Consider the following 23,465-nt stretch of genomic DNA (forward strand, 5'->3'; position numbering starts at 1 on the left):
CTGCCAGTATTTTAAACTCTGCTGCAAGAGCATTGCTCTTAGCTCATGCTAAATGCATTTCGGAAAAGGGCCACATGCTATTGCTACTGCATGGCTCTTAAACTCTAGGCAAGTCCTAGCTTTGTCAGCTTTGGCAAGGTTAAGTGGCACATAATCCACTTAAGACAGAATAGCAAGAATCTTCACCCATATGTATCAAAAGAACAAGGACATAGAAGAACAGGTGCCAGCCATAGTAACAGAAGCTCCAGTCTTGAGCCCTGGGTCACGGTAAGCGTTTGGGAGCATTTTCACACACAAGCTTTACATAACCACTGAGCCTTTCTCGTGCTACTTATGTCGTGAATTCTAGCTAAAATAGGTTCTACGTCAGCATTACAAACTGAAACAAATTTGCCTGCTGCATACAAAGCAAATACTGCAAGAAAACACAGAAGTAGTTCTTGGTAGCTACCTGTCAGATCTGCAATTTCAGTTCCCTGGAAATTGGCCAATCTAGACATCTTCCGGCAAGACCCATTTACCAAATTGGCTTCTGGTAGTCATCATGGGTAGATAGTGTGGTAAGGCAAGATGGGTGGAATGAGTCTGGAAGAGACACAAAGGCAGCTTAACTCCTGTAGATGTTTACTCAGAAGTAAATACTGCTGAATTCAATGACAGTCACAGGTAATTTGTGTAGCATTGAAGCATTAATTTACTTCTGAGATCTCTAACATATTCATTCCATTCTCTTCAGTTAGTTCTTTGGCTTTAAACCTTTCTTGCTGTACTGCTATATCTCATTATATCCTCTAATGTCATAAATAAATCTGCAGGCAAGGTATCAGTCACATCTCTAGCCAATACACTAGTCTTGATTATACATTTATTTAATTGATGTTATTCAAGGCCACTCAGGCAGTAATTCTGTATCCACACGAAGTCCTCCCAACTCAGTAGTGAATATTAAGTAACCTGCAGTTTAAATGCAGAAATATTTTTTGCCCATGCAGCTATGAAAGGTCAGTTCTGCTATTATGCCTTCCACTTGCCCCTCTGTTATTGAGAGTTGTAATCCTGGAGTTTCTGCTAATTTTAGGATTTTGTCCATTGTTATACTTTTTCCCATGTAAAAAGGCATTTTGTTTTATGGGGACTATTTTAATCTGAGTAGTGTCAGTTTTCATTATTCTTTTTAAAATGCGTCTCTTGCAGCAAGTTACGCTTGCTATCTATTGTTGACTTTTCATGGACTCTTACAAAATACTTTACAGAACTGCCCTGTCTGCTGGAGAGTTGAACCATTCCTTTGATGCTTCGGTTCCGAGTGTGAACCCTGATAACTTGCTAGGATTGTCTTCAGCTTCAAAGTATTTCTCCCTTTTGCCATTTTACACACTCCCAACATCTTGCTTTATATCTGAGTTTTAACAGAAACAATACTTGGTGTTATTTTTGCGATCTCCCGTTTTATTAAAGTAGAAACTGACAAGCAGTCATTCAGAAGTTAATTAGGGCCTGCATCTCATCTGATAGCATCACTTTTATCCCACTTCATTGTCACCAGAACCCAAAGCATTGAATATTTTGATTTATTTTTGTTTATAATGGGGGAAAATTATGCAGGGTAGATCATAAAAGATATAACAAATCCTATCTATGACTTAATGTTTGATAAATATTTACATATTTTGTTGGAAGCCACTCAGAATGCCTGGGGCACTCCAGTCAGATGAATGGGGTACAATGCCATTATAATGCCAAATTAAAGTTAAATTTTCAGAGGTGCCTTTCAGTATTCTCTAGGCACCTTATAGAAAGCAATGTAGGTCATGCAAAATCAGGTACCTCTGAAAGGTCTGAGTTTTCTTCATTCAGCGCTATTACTCTGACTTTCCCCTTAAGATTTCATTACATTTCAGTTTGTGAAAGTTTACCTCTAGTGTAAATTCAAAAGAAACAGGGTTATTTTAAATCTGTATCTTGTTCCAGAATGAGTGGAATTTCTGGTAAGTGATCTGTCGATAGTATTTACACATGTGATGAGTTTGCCCTGTTGTCTAAGTAGCTTGGACTCCACTCCATAAAATAGTTAAAAGCACAGTGAGATCAGTTAAAATCTCGGCTTCTTACCATTTCCTCTGCTTCTGTAATTTAGGGCTAAGTGTGAAACCTTATAGAGGTAGAGCAGCACCATCCACTTACTAGAAGGAGGTTTGCAGGAACAAAATACCCAAAGTGGGGGAACCCCTCAAATAGCCTACTGGCCATGAAATAGTGACTGACTATGGGGTGGTGGTGGAATAGAAAACCTGGTTGAAGGGGATGTAATGGTGAATCACAAAATAAGGCGCCATGAGCTGGCTGAATAGAAGTATTCCACAGAGCAACAACTTGGTACGAACGCAAGTTGTTAGGTCAATACTAATGAAGTGGCTTCGCATACCATTTTAACAAATTAATCCAGATATATTTCTTAATGCCTCTATAGTGATTTATGTGTATACAAATGCTACTGTAGGGAGAGGTGTATTGTTACAAAACTTGGGTGCCATCCCCCCTCGCTGCAAGATTCCAGGGGGTTCTAGGCATTTACCCAGGATCTGTGCTCCTCTGGAGAACTGAGACACGGCAGAGACTGTTGTAGCTTTAAGAAATATGACTTATTCACCTATTTACACCTTCAGTCTGCAAGGAGAGAGTCCAGATCACTTCAAGAGAGGGGCTTGTCTCCCACAGCAGTGCAGCCCTGCAGTCCTACAAGAAGGACCCCAGTTTTTTCTTTCCCCTTCTTCTTCCCAGCACACCTTGCTCTCTATTCCTGTGACTTGGAACCCACATCCTGTCACCATGGAAATCTCTGTCTGCCCACGCACTCAGGTGGGCCCCTGACCCCTTTTGTCATGTTACTACCTCTAGTCCAGGTGAGGCCCTGGCTTGGAAAGGAATCTTAGCCTGTACTTTTCCACTGACCTCCAATCAAAATCCTTCCATTAATTAATTCTTGGGGGGGGTATCTATCTATCTATCTATCTATCTATCTATCTATCTATCTATCTATCATCTATCATCTAACATCTATCATCTAACATCTATCATCTATCATCTATCATCTATCTATCTATCTATCTATCTATATCTATCTATCTATATCTATCTATCATCTATCTATCTATCTATCTATCTATCATCTATCTATCTATCTATCATCTATCATCTATCTATCTATATCTATCATCTATCTATCTATCTATCTATCTATCATCTATCTATCATCTATCTATCATCTATCATCTATCTATCATCTATCATCTATCTATCATCTATCTATATCTATCTATCTATCTATCTATCATCTATCTATCATCTATCTATCTATCATCTATCTATCATCATCATTATCTATCTATCTATCATCTATCATCATCTATCTCTATCACTTTGCAATAAGAATGAGAAAGGGAGGGGAGGGAGGGTTATTTGGCTTTGTCCTCTAATGTTTGTTATACATTTTTTTAAATTAAAAAACCCTGTTTTTAAAGGTTTATTTAAATCAGATTGTACAAATGCCTTCCTGTATTTTCAGTGCAGATGGTTTCAAAGAACGAAGGAAAACCAGGGCTTCATGCTTACATAGAGCTCTTTAGCCCAGGCTCATCCGTTCAATTTTGGCACAGCCCTTGCCTCCAGCGCAGACTATCTGGCCCCTGGTGAGGAGTTAGCCTGCCCATTTGCTTACAAAATCAGAACTCCTTCTGTAGGTTAGCCTTTAAGATGTACACTGACATCCTTCTGGTTAACTGAACTGAGGGTCATAGTTCTTTAAGATAATGCCCCAAAATGCGAACTGAAAAGAAATGGATGCTATCTGCTACCCAAGGCAGGGACAAATTGGTCAGGAGATTTATTTCAGAAAAGAGAGAGAGATTTTGCTGACTGTCAGTGGTAGGTAACAATGTAATTCAATAAGCGAAGGCCAAGTTTGAATAGATGGAAAATTAATCTTCGGGCCCTGTCTCCTGTGGGATTTTCCTGTGCCATTATTGATTGCATTTCAGCTCCTACCTCAGGAGAGAAATTGGTTGGAGATAGATTTAATTGTATTCAGAGCTGCCTTGGATTACTTTCATTTACAATATATGAGCTTCATTGTTTTGGGTGTGTTGCTTTTAAAAAAATGAAAAGGTTTGTGGAGATATGGAAAATGTAGCAAATACAGTTTAGGTTTTTGGTAGGAATAATAATTTTAGAGCCATTATTGTGTGATGGGTATATTATTGTAAGCATTCTCATGAGGTTTCCTGAAGTCAAAATAATTATTACACCATTTGAGCAATATTTTTACTGTGTGATTTTAGTGATTTTTATTAATCACATGGTAAAGGTAGAGGCTTATTTCATTTATTGGATGAGAAATTACTTTATCAAACAACATCACGCCAGTGTGTACTTCATACAGTTGAGTTGTGCTTATTGTTTTCTGTTACCATTTTTATTGGCTTTATTGTTGCACAAAATAATTTGTTTGTTTGAAAAGTGGATGAAGCAAACTCCATTATATCTCACAGATATATACCATTGATTATCCTAGCTATAGTTTTAATACACTTAAATATACCTTATTTACAGGTGAAGGAAAGCAACAGGAAAACTATAGGAACTGAAGAAGTACTTGGAAATACCTTTCACTGCCTGTGTTCCAGAGCTCCGTGTGCATGTGTGTGTGTGTGTGTGTGTGTGTGCAGTTGCTAATGTCCTCAAGTATCAGACCTTAGTTCAGACCTTCTAAGTGTCCCTATTTTCCAGGGACAGTCCCGGATTTACAGAAGCCATTCCGGTTTCTGATTTGATCCTGGAATGTCCCTCTTTTCCTTAGGATGTCCCTATTTCATACGATAAATGTTGGAGGATATGTCAGTGTATAGTGCTTTCCTTTTTTTAAAAAGTAATATTTATTGGACAATCAAAAGCTTCAAAATTTAAACATAAAAAACCAAAGCCAAAAAAACTACAAAAATAAGAAAATACAAAACAAAGCACATAAAAGTACACAATAAAAAACAATTAACAGAATAGAAGAAAATAGAATAGAATAGAAGAAAGAGAAGAAAGAACACCAAAAAACAAAACAGAAAAAAGATTAGTATTTTCATATCTTATGTTTCATTCACTAGTTTCTTGACCTCCTCACACCTCCCTTTTTGTATTCCAGTTCAGATATTTAGTTCAGCAAATCCTTACCCTCTATCACTTAGCCTTACTCAACATCCAGTGTATAGTGCTTTCCTTCACCATAGTTGACAATGACAAAACCCACTCCCATGTGCAGTTGAGTAGCATTGTGCCACTCTAGAAGCGTACACTAAAATGATATCGGAGATGTCAGCTGTCTGAAACATTTGTCAAAAGCACAACCCAGGTTTGCATGCCAATGAATATCTTTCTGATATTCTGCATCCTAGCAGAATATCAAATTTGTTTACATGCCGCACGTTTCAGACAGTGCGATCTGGGTAGGAAGGTAAAGCCCAGCCACAGAAAGAAAGGTCCCGTGAATTGTTTTGTGTGTCTTATGAAAGAACAGGGTGGATACAATGGAGATGTGGATTTATTATGACAGTGGGTTGTTTAACATAGTATTAATTATATACATACAATGGGTGAAATGGCCCTAAAGCAGAGGTGGGGGTCCTGTGGCCCTCCAGCTGTTTTTGGACTACAAATCCCATCATGTGGCTGGGGCTGATGGGAATCAGAGTCCAACAAATATCTCAATGGACCATAAGTTCCCCATACCTGCTCTAAAATGTGGTCAAGAGTAAGCAACCACATATGGTAGGCCACATGCTGAGAAATGTTCCTTAGTTGCTATTTTATAAAAGATAAATAAGGGCATGTTATGGTTGGTAAATGGCTGCTTTCCTTCTGGATGCTACACAAAGGGAAATATAAGTTGATAGTTTTAAGTATTGCTCTTTGCATAGTTTAATGGGAGCATAGGTAGTGTTACTGTTAGTATTTATTTTGGGGAAACAAATGAGTGTACAAGGATATTTATCAAAGGGATGCATGTGTGACACATCATCTCACTTCAACAGTGGGAGTGTCTCTCACAAAATCCTCTCCAGCAAACTTGCAGGAAAACTCTGTGAGCTCCAGCTTCTCTCATGTGCCTGTCTAGCAAAACATGAATTGTTGGTTTGACTGCACTTTCAATATCCTATAGGATGCACCGTTGCAGTAGCAGGAGGCTTTGCCTCAACCTACACATCTATTTTAATGTCTGAAAAGAAGGCATCACAGACCCTCAAAGTGTCCCTATTTTCCAGGGACGTCCCTGGCCGAGAGAAGCCCTCCCAGTTTTTGATTTAATCCCAGAATGTCCCACTTTTCCTTAGGATGTCCCTATTTTCATTGGAGAAATGTTGGAGGGTTTGGAGTTATCCGACCCCCAAGCCATCTGAAGGCAATCTTGTGTAGGGAAGGTTTTCTTTAAAAAAATGTTTAATGTTTTATTATGCTTTTATATATGTTGGAAGCTGCCTAGAGTGGCTGGGGCAACCCAGTAAGATGTGTGGGGTATAAATAGTAAAATTATCACTATGGAATGGGAGGTCTGTATTTGCATCAGAGAAATGTTGGAGGGTATGGCATCATCTATCCTGAACAAAATTCAGTGACTAAGGTGGTGGAGTCCTGAGATTGTAGAAAGCTTGTACCACTTCTCAGACACCTTTTTCAGGTGTGTGTGTGTGGGGGGGGGGGAAGAAACAATTCTTTAATGCTCTTCCACACAGGCAGTCTCACTCATTCACTCTGCATCACTTCTCCCCATCCTGCCAGTTCTCAATTTGTAGCAGCCTGGTGAGCAGAGAACAGTGATGGGTTGCTCTTCAGCCTTGTTGGTTTCTTTCTGTAGTCTATGTGCAGAGCAGATAGGCACAGTTCTACGCATGCAACAGAATGAAGTCAGCTGGTTTGGAGTAGGATTGCATGATTTATTTATTTCTTTATTTAGAGCATTTGTACCCCACTCTTCGGCCTCCAGAAAAAGTTCCTGGAATGTCTTACATGAAATCAAAACAAGGTGCTCCCTACCCACAGGCTTACATTCAGATAAATAAACAAATAAATACACAACATACAAGGAAAGAGGGGCAAGGAGGGAAGAGGAAAGTAAAACTCAAAACTGAGGCACAAATTTCTAGACAGTTGTCCCTATTATTGACCAACCGGCATAGTTCAGAGGCAGGATGTTCCTGATGGAACTGGACCGCCAGCAAAGCAGATCCAATGAGCCCTGTTTCCTGTCTCTCCCACTGAGGCAACCTGGTAAAATGGCTGCCTCCCAGGGACAGTTGAGGGGAGAGGATGCATGATGGAGCTGGCCTGTCGCAGCAGGGAACTCTGCTTCTTCTCTCTGACTATACCACTTTGCAGGTTCAGCTGGTGGATCACATTTTGAACGCTTACATTTAAAAAGGGCATGCTCATAGAAATCTAATATAGGTGGCTACCTTTCAACTTGCAAGGATCTTTTTACGCAGGAAAACATTCAAAAATTGTATCCCTCACCGAAGGGACACATTGAGCGGGGTTAGACTAGCTGAGCCTCACGGTCCCTTCCAACCCTCCAGTTCCACCAGTCTATGATCCTAAGTGATGCTAATGAGATGCTTGTGGAGGACAGCTCTTCGACCCCTCCATGTATTTGTGTGAATAATGTTTGCCATATGTTTTAATATTTCCCTCCTTTTTTTCTGGAAAAGTCTGGAAGAAACGAGAGTGAAACTGGTAGTCAGAGAATCAAACCGGTGTTTGAGGAAGATCCCATCTTTGGTCGGCAAACATCCTACCAGAATGCAGCAGTCCACATACCTACGGATATATATGAAGGCTGTAAGTAGTGCATCAATTTCCAAAGTTCTGTGCTCCTCATTCATGAAGGGTATATAGCCCTAATTTGTTTATGACTTGTGTGTGAGTCTTTATCTGGGCTCTCCTCTTCCCTCGCCTCATGAGCTAACCCCATCTCACGTGTCAGGGATGAAGCCAGTGTGATGTGGCTTTTAATTTGATTAGCAGTGGTCCTCCTCAGGGATTCAACATGCACACTGTGCAAGAGCAGCAGTAGTGACTATGGGGTAGGAAGCAGATGTAGAGCCTCGCAGGTAGAGCTGGTATGTAATGTTTATTCCTGGAGAGTTTGAAAGAGTATTTTTCACAAAATGGCAGCAGTGAAAATAATGGCACTGTGGCACAGAAGAATTGCCTGGGCTAATGTTAAAATGCTTCTTCTAAAGTACGGTATGTGAAAGGGACAGAAGCTGCCCTGTGTATCTGAAGGTACATGGAATCTACACCTCTTTGAAGAGCAGGATTGTGCTTTCCTGTATTCAGACACCTACCTTTCCCACCTTGCAGACCTGCCTTATGTTCACCTACTGTGCTACAGTTTCAGTGAGGTTTCCATGCATGAACTGAAACACATGGGCACGATTCACACTTCCTTTATTTTAGGCTTCTGGCAGATTAGACATTATGTGGACATAGGCAGGTGTCAGAGGGAGTGCTGGTCATGTGTTCCAGGAGGCTGTGCAAGATGCACAAGCCTACATTCCCCATTGTGGGAATGGAAGAAGGTGAGATTTAGCTTTGCTGTAATGAAGAGGACAAAATTAGGAGGGGGAGTGGCCATTCCAGATTTAAATTTGCATTTGGTAGAGCATAAAACTCTTAATCTCAGAGCTGTGAGTTCAAGCTCCACGTTGGGAAAAAGATTCTTTCCAAGCTTCTGCTAACTAGGTGGTCCAAGGTAAGGCGTGTACCACTGTACGAAGCAACATGTGGCCTCTTCCTGCAGCATTTTAAAAGCATGTTTACACTGATAATGAACAAAATAAAATGGAGTAGCAGCATTCCCTGGGCACCTCATAAGTAGTGCTGTTGTACCTTCATAATTCTTAAAAATATATATTTAATTTATGTTTCTCTTTGCTTTTTTATTTTATTTTCTTGAATCATCCTAAAAAATCCACCAGGGAACAGGATGAATGGCAATCCATCCCCATGTGGGAAAAGGACGGGATGCAGTTGGACAAATGTGCCCATCCCTACTTATAGGCATGGAACATGGGAATTTGGGGATAAATTTAGGAAAACGTTCTTTGCAGCCTAGTCAACTGTAGCTTCAGTTCATTCTGATCTGAGTTAAATAAAGGAGGGCAGATACGATATTTTAATCAATGGGTCCTGTGGTCTAACACTGTATAAAGATTGGGTGATAAAAGAGCAACAATAAATAGGCTTTCATCATGCTCAGCAGCACATTGGAGAAATAAATCCACCACTACTTACAAATTAGACATTTTTTAATTAGGAATGATCCAATAAGATTATACAATTTGAATGTATCTTAATTAATAACCTGAAGAAAGCATTGCTGATGCATATACGGTAAATAAAAACAGGTCAGCTTATTTATTTATTTATTTATTTACTTACTTAGATAATTTATATCCCACACCTCCAACATAAGATTTATGTTCCCATGATGGCTGACAAGATGAATAAGGAACAAAAGTAAACTTTTAAATAATAATAAAAAGTTCAGACTAATACAGTAAATTAAAACAAGCATTATCAGTTGCCCCCAATTTAAATAGCTGGCAAAATTGAACTGAGTCAAGGAATGAGTATGTTAAGGTAAAGGTAAAGGTAAAGGGACCCCTGACCATTAGGTCCAGTCGCGGATGACTCTGGGGTTGCGGTGCTCATCTTGCTTTATTGGCCGAGGGAGCCGGCGTACAGCTTCCGAGTCATGTGGCCGGCAGGACTGAGCTGCTTGAGTATGTTACCAGTTCTTAAAAGCTCATCATATTAGCAGTTTTCAAATGTGGAAAAGTGGGCATTAAATTTAAAATGAAATATCTCCAGGGGAAAATGGAGCACTTTTTTTTTAATATAGAATGATGTCTTTGTTGCATGAAAATATAAAAAATGCTTAAAATATTTATGTTGGAATTGTGGGGGAAAGAAAGAAGGCGATTTTGTCCATTGCTGTTGGACCTGTGAGAAGGTTAAAAACTATTGGAAGAAAATGTTAAGAAAGCTGTTGCTGTCACCCCGGAAGAAAGGCCTTTAGAAAATCCTCAATGCCTTGGTGTCCAAAGAACGTGTCCAGAGGAGGGCAACCAAAATGGTCAAAGGCCTGGAAACGATGCCTTATGAGGAACGGCTAAGGGAGCTGGGCTTGTTTAGCCTGGAGAAGAGGAGGTTAAGGGGTGATATGATAGCCATGTTCAAATATATAAAAGGATGTCACATAGAGGAGGGAGAAAGGTTGTTTTCTGCTGCTCCGGAGAAGCGGACACGGAGCAATGGATCCAAACTACAAGAAAGAAGATTCCACCTAAACATTAGGAAGAACTTCCTGACAGTAAGAGCTGTTTGACAGTGGAATTTGCTGCCAAGGAGTGTGGTGGAGTCTCCTACTTTGGAGGTCTTTAAGCAGAGGCTTGACAACCATATGTCAGGAGTGCTCTGATGGTGTTTCCTGCTTGGCAGGGGGTTGGACTCGATGGCCCTTGTGGTCTCTTCCAACTCTATGATTCTATGATTCTATGATAGACAAAGAATGTTCTGCATGATAGTTAGAGCCAAAAGTACTGAAAATACTTTCAAACATGCGCATTAAGAGGATAAGACATAACGTTATGGAACAGAACTGTTACAATAACATAGAAGCAGCACACAATGAAAATCTTTCCGAAGAAGGGTGTGGCTATGTATATAGTACGTACTGTATTAAAATGAACAACAATATAATGTAGAAATTCCATCCCCATTGTTATACAGATGGACAACTCCTCTTTCTCTGCCATTTTTCTATATTTTTACTTGTTTATGTTAGGTGTTATATATCTATTTACTGGCATTCTTCTAAAAAAAAAGCAAACCAAAATTTTAAAAAGGCCTACTGACCCACTAAACACTTACTCTACCCATTTAGATATGTGTGAATAGGGCAAGTGTTAGTTACCCAAAATGACTGTTGCGGATGCAAGCTAACCATTATGCAAATAAAAAAACATAAGGAATAAACATGATGCTCTGCTTCACATAAAAATGATGTCAGAAGTAGGAAAATAAGGAACCTCGCTCCATCCCACCCCTGAAATTTAGCGCTGCTCATTTTAATTCTGCAATCTTCCAGCTCCACTGAAATCGTATCACTGAATCAGAGACCCTAGTTTGACCTGAATTTATTTAAAATGCACATCCGTTGCTTTGTGTCTGCACCTGTAAGTGACAAATGAGTGGAGATGGAAATGTCAGCAGGATTGAGCAGAGGAAAAGTTGTGTGCAACTTGTGGTTTGTCGTGCAGCCTGTCAAAATGACACAGATTTGGAGGATTACTCTGGGATTCTGACTTTAATAATGTAAAAGTGCACTATAATTGAAGGAGTATGGTGGAAACAGCATCTTATTTCAGATAACTCTCATTTCAGCTAAACTGTTATGAGAAATCCTGTCATTTCTGGAGGGCTAATTTATGCATTTTTGCTGGTGCCCCTTTGAAACATGACTCACTGGCAAAATCTGATTTTAAAATTTAGTATTGCCATTCTATGGTTGGGCTATACTTTTTATGTAATGGGCGTATAACGTTATTATATGAAAAATAAACGTATTCCCATACCATACTCATTTACCATGAGCCTGGATGAAATTACCCTCCCAGACACAATTTGGACAAGGACATCACCATAGCTGAGGCATGGAACATGGTTTCCATGTGTGAGATTCCAAGCTCCGTCACCACTTACTGGATTTAAAATACTGTGGTCAGGAAGAAGCCTCTGGCTGAGACTGGGCAGATCTACTGTCAATGTAGGTGAACCCAGTTCTACTCTGCAGCTTTTGGCGTTCCAGATGAAGGACCCAATCCCAGGGTCAGCTGTGTGGTGTGGGGTTGCTTCTAGTTTATGCAGTCAGCTGATGTGGACAAGGTGGCGGCGGCTATATGTCCAGCCACAGGTGATCTTGACCTATGTCCCTTTTGGCTTATTAAATCTAGCAGAGGAAGGTTGAAGGGTTGGTTCCAGAGCATAGTTAACGCTTCATTCTATGGGGTTGGTCCCTGCTGCCTTGAAAGAGCAAGGGAAAAAAAAGAAAAATATTGCCCATTAGAGCTTTGGGTTTGAACCTAGTAATTAAGTCAAAGGAAACCTTGTTCACAATAGTACATCAAAAGCCTGGTCGAAAAGCACATTTGGTACATTTTCAAGAACTATTCCCATGAATGCAATAAGAAAGATTTACTTCAAGAAGAATCTCTTCTATTAAAGAAAGATGTTTGTGAATGAATTCAGTGCTATATCGGTCTAGAACTATATCAAGTGTCAAGAGGATATTAAAGTTTCCTAGCTTTTTTATAAATATTTTAAAGGAGTAATAAAACTGCATGCACCATTTTTTGTTCTTTTTTGTGAAACTATTTAGTTCTGCTCATGGAGGATATAAAAACTGGGTTTTTGTTCATACAAAAAATGGCTTCTTACAGAGATACCTCTGTGTACTTAAACCTCCTAGCATTCACTTTACTTCAAAGGTTTTCCCATATAAAACTAATAAATTTTGCTGCTGCTGCTTCCTTCTCTGTTAATCTCCAATGCCTGTTGTATTAGTTATTTGAACTAGACCTAAAAATCAAGCCTGTGTTTGGGAACTCTATGCTACAGAAGCTTAAAATTCTGCGTTCAGGAAGTCCGGATTCTGTACCAACGCATCTAATGAAGGATGAACGTTAATGTCCTTGTGTTTGCTTATTGCAGCTAAAACCAACAAGGAGACTCTTGTCTTCTCACCTTGAAATGCCTCTCATGTCAGAGTGTTTTAATTTAGAGGCATATTATAATGTCTGCAAAACCGGAATCCTGTAATTATAAAAAAAATTATACATCAAATAGGAGTATCCTGAGGGGCTTCCATATAATTACTGTGATTTAATGACCAAGCAATTGAAAAAGTGGCCTTCAAAATGAACTGGCTGCTTCACCATGATTAAATACCAAATATGTTTGCAAAGGAAAATAAGCCATAGAATCATAGAATCATAGAGTTGGAAGAGACCACAAGGGCCATCGAGTCCAACCCCCTGCCAAGCAGGAAACACCATCAGAGCACTCCTGGCATATGGTTGTCAAGCCTCTGCTTAAAGACCTCCAAAATAGGAGACTCCACCACACTCCTTGGCAGCAAATTCCACTGTCGAACAGCTCTTACTGTCAGGAAGTTCTTCCTAATGTTTAGGTGGAATCTTCTTTCTTGTAGTTTGGATCCATTGCTCCGTGTCCGCTTCTCTGGAGCAGCAGAAAACAACCTTTCTCCCTCCTCTATGTGACATCCTTTTATATATTTGAACATGGCTATCATATCACCCCTTAACCTCCTCTTCTCCAGGCTAAACATGCCCAGCTCCCTTAGCCGTTCCTCATAAGGCATCGTTTCCAGGCCTTTGACCATTTTGGTTGCCCTCCTCTGGACATGTTCCAGTTTGTCAGTGTCCTTCTTGAATTGTGGTGCCCAGAACTGGACACAGTACTCCAGGTGAGGTCTGACCAGAGCAGAATACAGTGGCACTATTACTTTCCTTGATCTAGATGCTATACTCCTATTGATGCAGCCCAGAATTGCATTGGCTTTTTTAGCTGCCGCGTCACACTGTTGGCTCATGTCAAGTTTGTGGTCAACCAAGACTCCTAGATCCTTTTCACATGTACTGCTCTCAAGCCAGGTGTCACCCATCTTGTATTTGTGCCTCTCATTTTTTTTGCCCAAGTGCAAATCAGCCACAAGAATCACACACACAAGTAAACTCTTTTGCTCCTTCTTCAACTGCTTCCCTGCTGGCTCTGATAAGCTCCTCCCACAGCTAATCACCTGACTCAGCAGAAACCCTGCCCCCTCTGACCTTTGCACAGGGAGAGCAGCTAATCAGCCATGATGCAGACCTTTCTAGTCTGGTTATATCCTCTAATATTTTTTGCTTTCATTCTTGTCTGTTTTTCTGTCTGTTTCATTATACTATAACCATTTGGGCAGGGCATGTGTTGTTTTCTTAATTTTTTTACAACACCTAGAAAAATTAAGACATTGCATAAATAATTAATCATTGTTTCTAATGCTAATAAGTATCAAACATTACATATGCAATGTAAATTATTAAAATTAATCATTGGTTTAATGGGAAGACTTTGATTTTGGCTACCCTCTTCTAATACCTTTGTGGAGTGTTCTCCCCAGGAAGGCAGTCCTGTTGCCGCCATGTTCAGCTTTTAGGCTCCAGACTTAGAGTTTCCTGTTTGTCCAGGATTTTGGTTGCTAACTTGGGTCATACAGTATTATGAATTCTGGACTTTTAGTGAGCTGTGGGTAGGAGTCATCATTTTTATTATTATTTGGGAATGAGCACTTTTTGGAATTTTGTTGTGTTGAGTTGTATTGAATTAAGCTGTCTTGTCCCTGCGGCCACAGTACCCCCCATTTTCTCCTCTCCCCCTGTACCTCAGTGCCCCCAGTGCATGTTATTGGGCAAATTGCTTTGCAAAAATGTGTTTATTATGCAAAAGTGCATGTTCATATTGAGGGAAATTCACATTAAAATGCTGCGGCGTTTTCATGAGGACACTGAAATAAACCAACAAACTGTGGAAAATGTGGGGAACTGAATTTACATTTGGAATAATGAAAAACTGAAATTGGTCAATTTACTTGTCCCTACTCCTCTGTAACATTATTCAAAATGGCTGGAATGAGTTTTACCACACCTGTAGTACCACTGAAAATGAACTTGTAGCTGATATTATTATGCATCGTATAGTACTAGGAAGAACAGAGGTTGGAGGAACAAGACATGTTTTAATTTTAATGAATTTTAATGAATTATCCAAGGACTGGCTAGATGATGAGGAGTGGTGGGAGGTACCAGCTGGGGAACCCCAAGGGAAGCCCCAGAGGAGGAAGGCTCAGAGCCTGGGAATTGGTGGTGGGACACTGAGGAGTGGTCAGAGGGAGAAGGGGTGGGGGAGGAATGGTTGGGTGCTGAAGAAGCAACAGCCTTTAGTGAGCAAGGAGAGCCTGTGACAGAGAGCAGCTCAGACTCAGAGGGTGGGGGGGGTAGAGGCTGCAGAGGAATCCCAGGAGTCTGCCCCTCCTACTGCAACAAACTCACCTCCCCACTTGACTCCAAGGACATGCAGGGCAATGTGAAGGGCGGAACAGAGGCTACAGGTGCCCAAACATAGTTTGAGGTTGCTTGAGAAACATCTGGCAGAGAAGGAGATCTAAAAGAAGTAGAAGGTGGAGGACTGCTAGTCCTGGCAACTGCTCTATAGGACCAAGTTCTGTTGGGAGGCATTACTGAACTGTATGCTCTTTTCTTGAATAGAGAATTAACTACATTGCCAAACTCTGTGTCTTGTGTGCCGACTTGCATCTGAACCAGCTCTGACAAAAGTATTTAAATGTGGCCATGGTGGCAGCCTCTGAAGATGATGCTGGACAGATGTGAAGCCCAAAGCTTAAACTGAAGTTTATGTGTTGCCCTGTTTTGGCAAGTCCATTAACCACAATTAAGATTAAGTTCAGTTTGCTCTTGTTAACCTAAGACAGAAGTGAATTTTCCCAATCTACTCACAGCCATGCTGGAGATGGCAAGGGAGAGGACGATTGTGAGACCTGCTGTGGCTCGTCTTTCTAATCCTTAAACTTCAGTTTAGTGTTACAGCTGAACTATCCCATTGTTTAGACTGGTTCAAAATTGGTGAAACTGGTTTAAGCAAATAGAATCTTAAGTTAAGTAATATTATTTGATGTCATTAAGAAGTAAACCTGAAATGTTTGGACCCTCGTATTATTCTCTCACATCTGCAGCAGATTTTAACAGACCTGAGCATTGATGCTGGCAAATTAGATTGAGCTGGGGGTGAGTGAAAATTACTCAGAACATTGTGAATGCCTCTTTTTTATTATTACAACATGGCTGCCTGCACTAAGAGTAATTAGTGCCTAATTTCCCATGAGTAGCTGCTCTGCAATCTAGCAGGGAGCCTATGGGGAACTGTCACTTGTGAGCAATCTACATTTGTCACCCTTGCTTTAAAGCCAGGGAAAAAAATCTGCCTGTATCCCTTATATGACACATTCCCCTCCTTCACATTTAAAGGATATGGTCTAATAGTTAATCCCTTGAGGCATCCTACTGACAGTTGAACAACAGACAATAACTGATCACAGACCAAAAATGTGATCAGAATTAAAGGGACAGACCCACTTGTGCATGTTAAGTATATTCAGTATCCTTTTAGGGCCATCTCTCTGCCCCTCTGCCTCCCCTTCTCCCTCCCAGCTGGAAATTAGTGATGTGCTGAATATTTTATTTTGGCAATAAAAGAGGACTATTTTTGTGGAGAGAGGGTCAGTGACATAGCTGTCTTTCCCCCCAACAATGCCCCTGGGAATAGCACTTCATTATGATATAGAATCATTCCCACCTTTTCTTCTTCCAAGGACCTCAGGGCAGTTTCCAAATATGACTCGCAGGTTGTCTCCAGTATGGGGACTCCTTAGTCTCCCCAGGGGCTGGCATCATGTGACTTTTCCCGTATGTCTGCAATTCACCCTTACTAGAACATTGTGGTTGTGTGCATCGCAGAACAGGGATAATCTAGCCATGGTGATTTTTGCATTGGTAACCTCAAAACTTGATTATTTTAGTGTGCTCCCTGCAGGCTACCCTGAGGCCTGGTCCCACAGTTGCAACTGGTGCAAAATAATGCAGATTGCTGGTTAGCAGACTTGTTCACTGCTTAGAGACTATTGCAATTAAGTGGTATATAAATCATTGAAATAAAGTAAACATTGGTATAATGTTCCGTTAATAGTAAAAGAAATAAATAAGCATACAGAACCCCCCCCCCTCACGTGCAGACTCATGAAAAGGCAAGTGTAATGAAAGGGAAAGCATGATATAGAGACCTTGTTTCTCTCAGCTTGTGGTAGATGTGCTTGGCTAGCTCCCTGTGATGGGTATAAAAAGTGACAGACCATCCAGAGTTTGAAAGAAAGAAGATAATGAAATACCAAATTAGAATAGCCTCCGAAACAGGCCTGACAGAAGCAAATGGACAAGAAGTTGCATAGACCTTAGCAGGACCTGCGTATGGTGGCAGAAAGAGGATAATGTACGAAGGCAATTTATTTTCTAGTTATTCTGCTGTATGCCTTTTGTTTCTAAAGAGGTGGTTCAAGAATGCCAGACCAAAAAAATTTTAGGAGCCAGCAAGATTTTCAAGGAAGCAGATATGACATCCTTTCCTCTGCTTTCAGGCCTGACATTTGATGCTCAGTGACAGCTGAACACCTGGATTCTTCAACTTCTGCCCAATATAGGTGGTCTCCATTAGTATCTGCAGCTCTCTCTATCCATAGCAACTTAAAACAACATTTTAAAACAAAAACTATTTCATTTATTATTTTTTAAATTAAAAAACAATTTCTCTCTGAATTTATTATTTTCTGAAACTTTGTTTCCATCTGGCTGTATTTTATAGAATGTTAGTGTTCATACCAGAAAGAGGCAGATTTTGCTCTCTCTCTTCCATTTCTTTTAAAAATAAATCTTATATACATCAGTAACTTAACTCCGTAAAATCTGATGCAAAGCATACCAATCATTTCACACATTTCAGCTTTCCACTGTTGAAAATAGAGAAGTGCTTGGAATAAGCCATTCTACTCTCAACTAAGACTGACCTATTAGACCAGCTTGCCTTCCCCATAATTATATACTATAGCAAGCTTTATGTGTCCTTCCTAATGCTATATTTGTTTAATCTGCAATAGCCTTATCCATGCTAATTTAAGCACCAAGAGGGTTATTCTTGCTTTGAGTTGGTGAAGGGGGGTAAATTATAATGATGATGAACTCATTTATCAGGGACGGGTACCAGAAAATAGTGACAGTTGAGAGCTTGTGGTTATTATTGCAATTATTATATTACATTTATATACTACTTAATGCCTAGATGGCTTCTAAGCAAGTAATGTGATAACATGGATATCAGATGGTTGCTTATAGTTTATTTCTTTATTTCTTTTTTATTTCAACTAAACATATTCAGTTAGTTGCTCTTAATACAGTATGGTATATTATGTTAGCTGGTAAAGAATATAAATCCTACAATAGTGGTATAAAGCAGCATACTTTTGTGAGCTAGAGTCATATGAAGATGAAATAAGCTCCTGTTGACAACTTACATCTGAAAGAAAATTGCATCCTGAAAAGTTTATTAGCTCCAATATGGACGTAATAGTTTGGACAGCAAGTAAACGAAAAATTTCATTGCAGAAACTAGTTCATTATTTAAAAACAAGGTAGTGCTAGAAGCATCAGCTGTTGGCTTATTATGTCCAAGGTTCATTTCATTTAACTTGAAATTTGTGTCCATAAATCCTTTAGAACTTGTGCCCTGTAAATGCTTCTCTTGTTGTGAAAGTGCCAGAGTGGAAAGTGGGTGCTGTGCCTAATCTAGTCCAAGTGTCTTCTTTTAAAACAAACAAACAAACAAACAAACAAACAAACACAGTAACAGATACAAATGTGGGAATCTTCAATCAACGAGCAAAATTACTTTGGCTGTGTAGTCCAATGTTAAGTCATTTCAAGGCTAAGTGATTTTAACTAGAGTTGCTTCAGTTGAAGTTTTTCTATAGGATATTAATATAAACTGTTTATCTGAAAAGTTTGTTCCTGCATACCAAACATTAGAAAACAGGGGGCATGAGCGGTAGAATGCAATGCCACACAGGCAAAATCATGCAGCATTGCCAAAATCATTTCTTCCATTCACAACATTCTTGTCCTAGATTATATGCTTGCTAACCTTGACCCATTTGGGACTTCCCCAGCAAACTGAGGTCAGGATGAACACACCACCTGAAGGATAGATGTGTGAAGGGAAGTGATGGATAGATAGATGTGTAAAGGGAAGAAGCCCTATGCATTTTTAAATAAATAACGGTGGCCTGCAAATGTGGTCATTTTGCTTGAAGTGGGCAGGTACAGCTGCTTGTGTTGCAGCCTCCAGTAACTACAACAAGGCTATTTAGTCCCACGGTCTTTGGTGGTTTCATGGTCTTCTGGTGGTATCATCTGCAGGCCTCTGATCAAATGCACTCTCTGAAGATAGTTTGCACTGGAACTTATTTTAGCCGCTTGCCCAGGCTGATTGCTCTCAGGAGGACAAATAGCGCCTATGTCATGATGATGGGGAATGTGTCAGCTAAAGTATTAAAACTCTCTCAAAATGCTGCCTTCTTTAAAATGCAATGAAATAATTGATTGGGGAGGTTACCAGGGATTTCTTGCGGGGGAGTTGGGCGCATAAAACAATGTTTGTGTAAATTTCAGAGGATCATTTGGATAAATCTTCACATAGCTTGTTCTTTAGCTACATGCTTTTGTTTATTGTTAGTAAATGGTTAATAAATACTATGCCTTCAAAGAGGAGTCCATTTCCCATCAGATTTGCTTAAAAGTCCCTAAATATTTCTCTAAAGTCTATTGTAAAGTGCTATTTACCAAGCTTTTGGGTATACACTCAGTTCCATACTGGTAAATAAAGTGATTCAACAACTCTGGCCAGTTCCTTGCATAAGCAGAACCAGCAATATTCTGCATCTGAACTCTGCTGGGGAAGATGAGTAGCAGAGGCAAACTGTCTTCCAGGGAGGCTTGCTTTCCACCTTTACTGATCTTCTAACTGAGAAAGGTTTCAAAGGAACCCCAGGATCCCCCCAAATATAGTTTGAAAACCACTTATTTTATCTTCTCAAAAGTCATAATTCGAAGTCTTGGTCCTGTATTGGCAGACCAACTATAATATTAACGGAGATCAAAGATCATTAGTTATTAATATGGTCTCCCTAGCAGCAAATGACAGCAACAATCAGTCCAACAACATCAATGGTCTCGTGAATAACTTTTGATCCCTCGCACAAAGTTGTGAGTAGAAGACTTTGAAGCATAGGAGAAGAGCATTAGGAATGCCTTTACATATGTACATAATAGATCAAAAAGCAGCTCATAAAAATGATTTAGCAAGGACTAGCAATAATATCATTATGATGATTTGACAGATCATATTTAATCCTCAATAGTTTTGGACACATCATACAGATTTAATACATTCTCCACATAGTGTAATGATATATAATTCTGAAAACTAACTTAGTTCAGCTTCTGTTCTAAATGTTTGCTAGGAGTTTGAGAATCTTTTGTGCTTGAAATGACAGGTATCCAAATAATTTTTCTGTCTGTGGTGCCTTCTACAGTTCCAACATATAATTGTTCACTCATCTTCAACTGGCCAACATATTGGTGAGGAGGCAGACGTATTTCCCACAGGATCTGCTACTGCTCCCAAAGTACAGCAGTGTTGTCAGGGCCTTGTGGGAAGAGGCAAATAGAATATAGAGCCTCCATCCCAGTTGTTCCCTTGGTCCAGGGAAGCATTGGCTGGTGGGATGGGGTGCCACCACAGACCTGGGCTTTGAGCACTGGCATATGTACTGTTTACTGGGATAATGTGAGGGCAGGCCCACATCACCCAACCTCACTGCTGCCTTGTCTTTGCCCTGCCCCAGTAAATGGTAACGATGCAGGAGGCATCTGTGGCAGCATTCCTCCCAGCCAGGCTCTCTTGGTCCAGGGGTAGCAACATGGAGAACTCCTAGGCTGCAGTGTTCCTAGACTCTGGTTCCATCATCATTGACTGGTGACTGGCTGTGGCTGATGGGATTTGGAATCCAACATGCCTGACTTTGACATTGCAGTTAGAGTGGTGCCAGTAGGCATACCTCTGGTGCCTGCTTGTCTTGTGGTATTCTGCAATGTTTCATCATGCAGATATTTAACATTACATGAAATTGCTGGGAGCCTGTTCAGCATCATAAATATGCAGGTGGCACTGAGCTCTCACTCTCCTGGTCATAGAGATCTTTAACCACTGCTAGAAGGTGGAAATGGACTGTGGGTGGTAAATAAATTGAAGCTTAATCCAAACGAGAGAGGCGATAACCTGTGTATGATTTCTTGAAACTCATTTAAACCAGAATGATTACAAAGTGGTGAAAGAGGATTCCGCTTCCACGTGAAAATACAGCTTAATACTGGCCTTGATTTTGGATGCTTAGGCATTGGCTGTGGCCAGAAGTGCCTTTGCCCAAGTCAGCCTGGTGTGCCAGCTACACTCACAACACAGACTGAGGGCTGCTTCACACATGCCTTGCTTTGTTTATCAGAAGTGTGGACTAGTGGAAGTAGTCATTTATCTTCCTTCCTTTTCCTTTTACCAAGAATGCCCTTGGGAATGATGACATGTCATGACACATTGGTCCATTCTTAGTGAGAAATGCTTCTGGGCTGCTGCTGCTTATTGAAGATCTGTCATCTCTTGAAGTGATGGCAAAGATGGTGTTGTTTTTTAAGTTACAACTCTGCTTCCATATTGTATTTGTTGTGGACACAGTGCTTCTCATGCATGGCAGTTGCGTGCATTGTCTACATAAAGATGCCCTCATCGATCAGTAATGCCAATCCCATATTTTTCCTCCAAATACAGATTTACTGATTCTTTGAAAAATCTAAGTAAAAAAACAACACCCTGCAGAAATGCTAAATCAGGATTAAATGGAGCATGTGGAAAATATAGGATGGCATTTTGACCAGGATGTCATATTTTGAAAGCTGCACAGAACTTGCATTTATGAGAAGGATTGGGTCCACAATAAGTTGTCCTGCAGAAATACCCACAAGTCAGGATGTAACAGCATTCTGGTTGGGCCATTTTCCATGAGGAATGCTTCCAGGCCACTCCTCCTGCTGCTTATTGAAGCTTTTTTACCACTTGAAGTGGGGAAAGCTTCTTTTTACAGCTTGGAAAGAAATATTGACTACAGTGATCTATTCCCTCACTTTCTGTCAAGTGAACCCTTCTCTGAAAAAAATGCCCCCTTCATGCCCAAAGTCTCTGAAGATGCCCCTCTTCTTGGGAGATGAATGACCCCCACCAAAGTGGGAAAGATAATATAAATTACTCAGTGCAGTCAAAATGCCTTAAAAATGGCATCCACTTTTTTTGGATTCTGACTCACACTTTAATATTTAACCTTCCCCTCATCCCAACAGGTGTAGCATTGACATAGTTCAGAGGGTGAAATCCTGGCCATGCTATTGATATACATCATTCATTCCACACACATTCAAGTGCTCCTTTTAAAATTTATATTTCAGAAACCATAGAAAACCTTTCCAACAACTTTACATGTGTTCTTTAGTAACCTGCGGAACAATTCTATCAGCACAACTGTCTCAGGAAAAGGGATTGGGGGGGGGGTCATATTTAGCCTTATGAAGAGGCTTTGGCTTCAACAGTGATAAATGAATACCACGGTAAACAAAAGCTGCTCAGTAACCTTTGCCAGTAGCTGAAATGTTGAGGGTGAAACGGATCATTATGATCTCCCAGGAAGCCACTAATTTCCCAACATTCTCTTAGTGAAAAACAGGTGATAAAGAGAGTTTGTTCTACATTCCCCATAGCATACTGGTATGCTTAGAATCAGAGTGCTGCATCAGTTCCAGAGAGTTAGGTGTTGTGCAAACTAATTTCCTTCAGCTTATATTTTTACGTTAAGTTCACCATGACAAAAACATCAAATAACTTCCTAAAAAAGATAAAACAGCAAATACCTTCTCTTGCTTCCATACTTGAGCTTTTGGGTGATAACTGCTAGAAGAACTATTCCTTCCCCCTGCATCGGCTGGCAACCATTGCAGCCTGGGCTGGATCTACACTGACCTGTTTAATGTTATTAGAATGGTATTAGATATACCGTTCTAAAACAGGAAACATTCTCTTTTGCTTTCTCCCCACGGCCTCCCTGGTTGCTGGTTGCTCTGCAGTGCCCTCTGTTTTCTCAGCCAGCTCTCTCCTTATTCCTACTATTTTCTCAGTTCACTGCTCCTTCTTGGAGAGCTTGTTTGTTCAGTTCTCTTTCAAAGAGAACTTACTTGGAAATTCTTATGAGCATTCAAAGCTAGTGTTATACTAAATCACAACATTAGTCTGTCTAGTTCAGGGGTCAGCAACCTTTTTCAGCCGTGGGCCGGTCCACTGTCCCTCAGACCATGTGGGGGGCTGGACTATATTTTGGAAAAAAATATATGAACGAATTCCTATGCCCCGCAAAAACCCAGAGATGTATTTTAAATAAAAGGACACATTCTACTCATGTAAAAACACGCTGATTCCCGGACCGTCCGCAGGCCGGATTGAGAAGGCGATTGGGCTGCATCCGGCCCCAGGGTCTTAGGTTGCCTACCCCTGATCTAGTTCATTATGGTCAACTGTGACCA

General features: G+C 40.3%; 1 protein-coding gene across 5 annotated transcripts in view; it reads left to right on the plus strand.

Moving 5' to 3' along the window:
* The window catches only part of CACNA2D1 (calcium voltage-gated channel auxiliary subunit alpha2delta 1), a 392,960-nt gene that overhangs the window by 229,632 nt on the left and 139,863 nt on the right, over positions 1-23,465 (plus strand). For all 5 annotated transcript variants that reach the window (XM_082239529.1, XM_082239530.1, XM_082239531.1 and 2 more), the window contains exon 6: positions 7,752-7,881. In XM_082239529.1, coding sequence (XP_082095655.1) covers positions 7,752-7,881 — 130 coding nt within the window. The remainder of the gene's footprint in view (positions 1-7,751; positions 7,882-23,465) is intronic.

Source organism: Podarcis vaucheri, assembly GCF_965113315.1.
Source record: "Podarcis vaucheri genome assembly, chromosome: 10".
NCBI classification, from domain to species: domain Eukaryota; kingdom Metazoa; phylum Chordata; class Lepidosauria; order Squamata; family Lacertidae; genus Podarcis; species Podarcis vaucheri.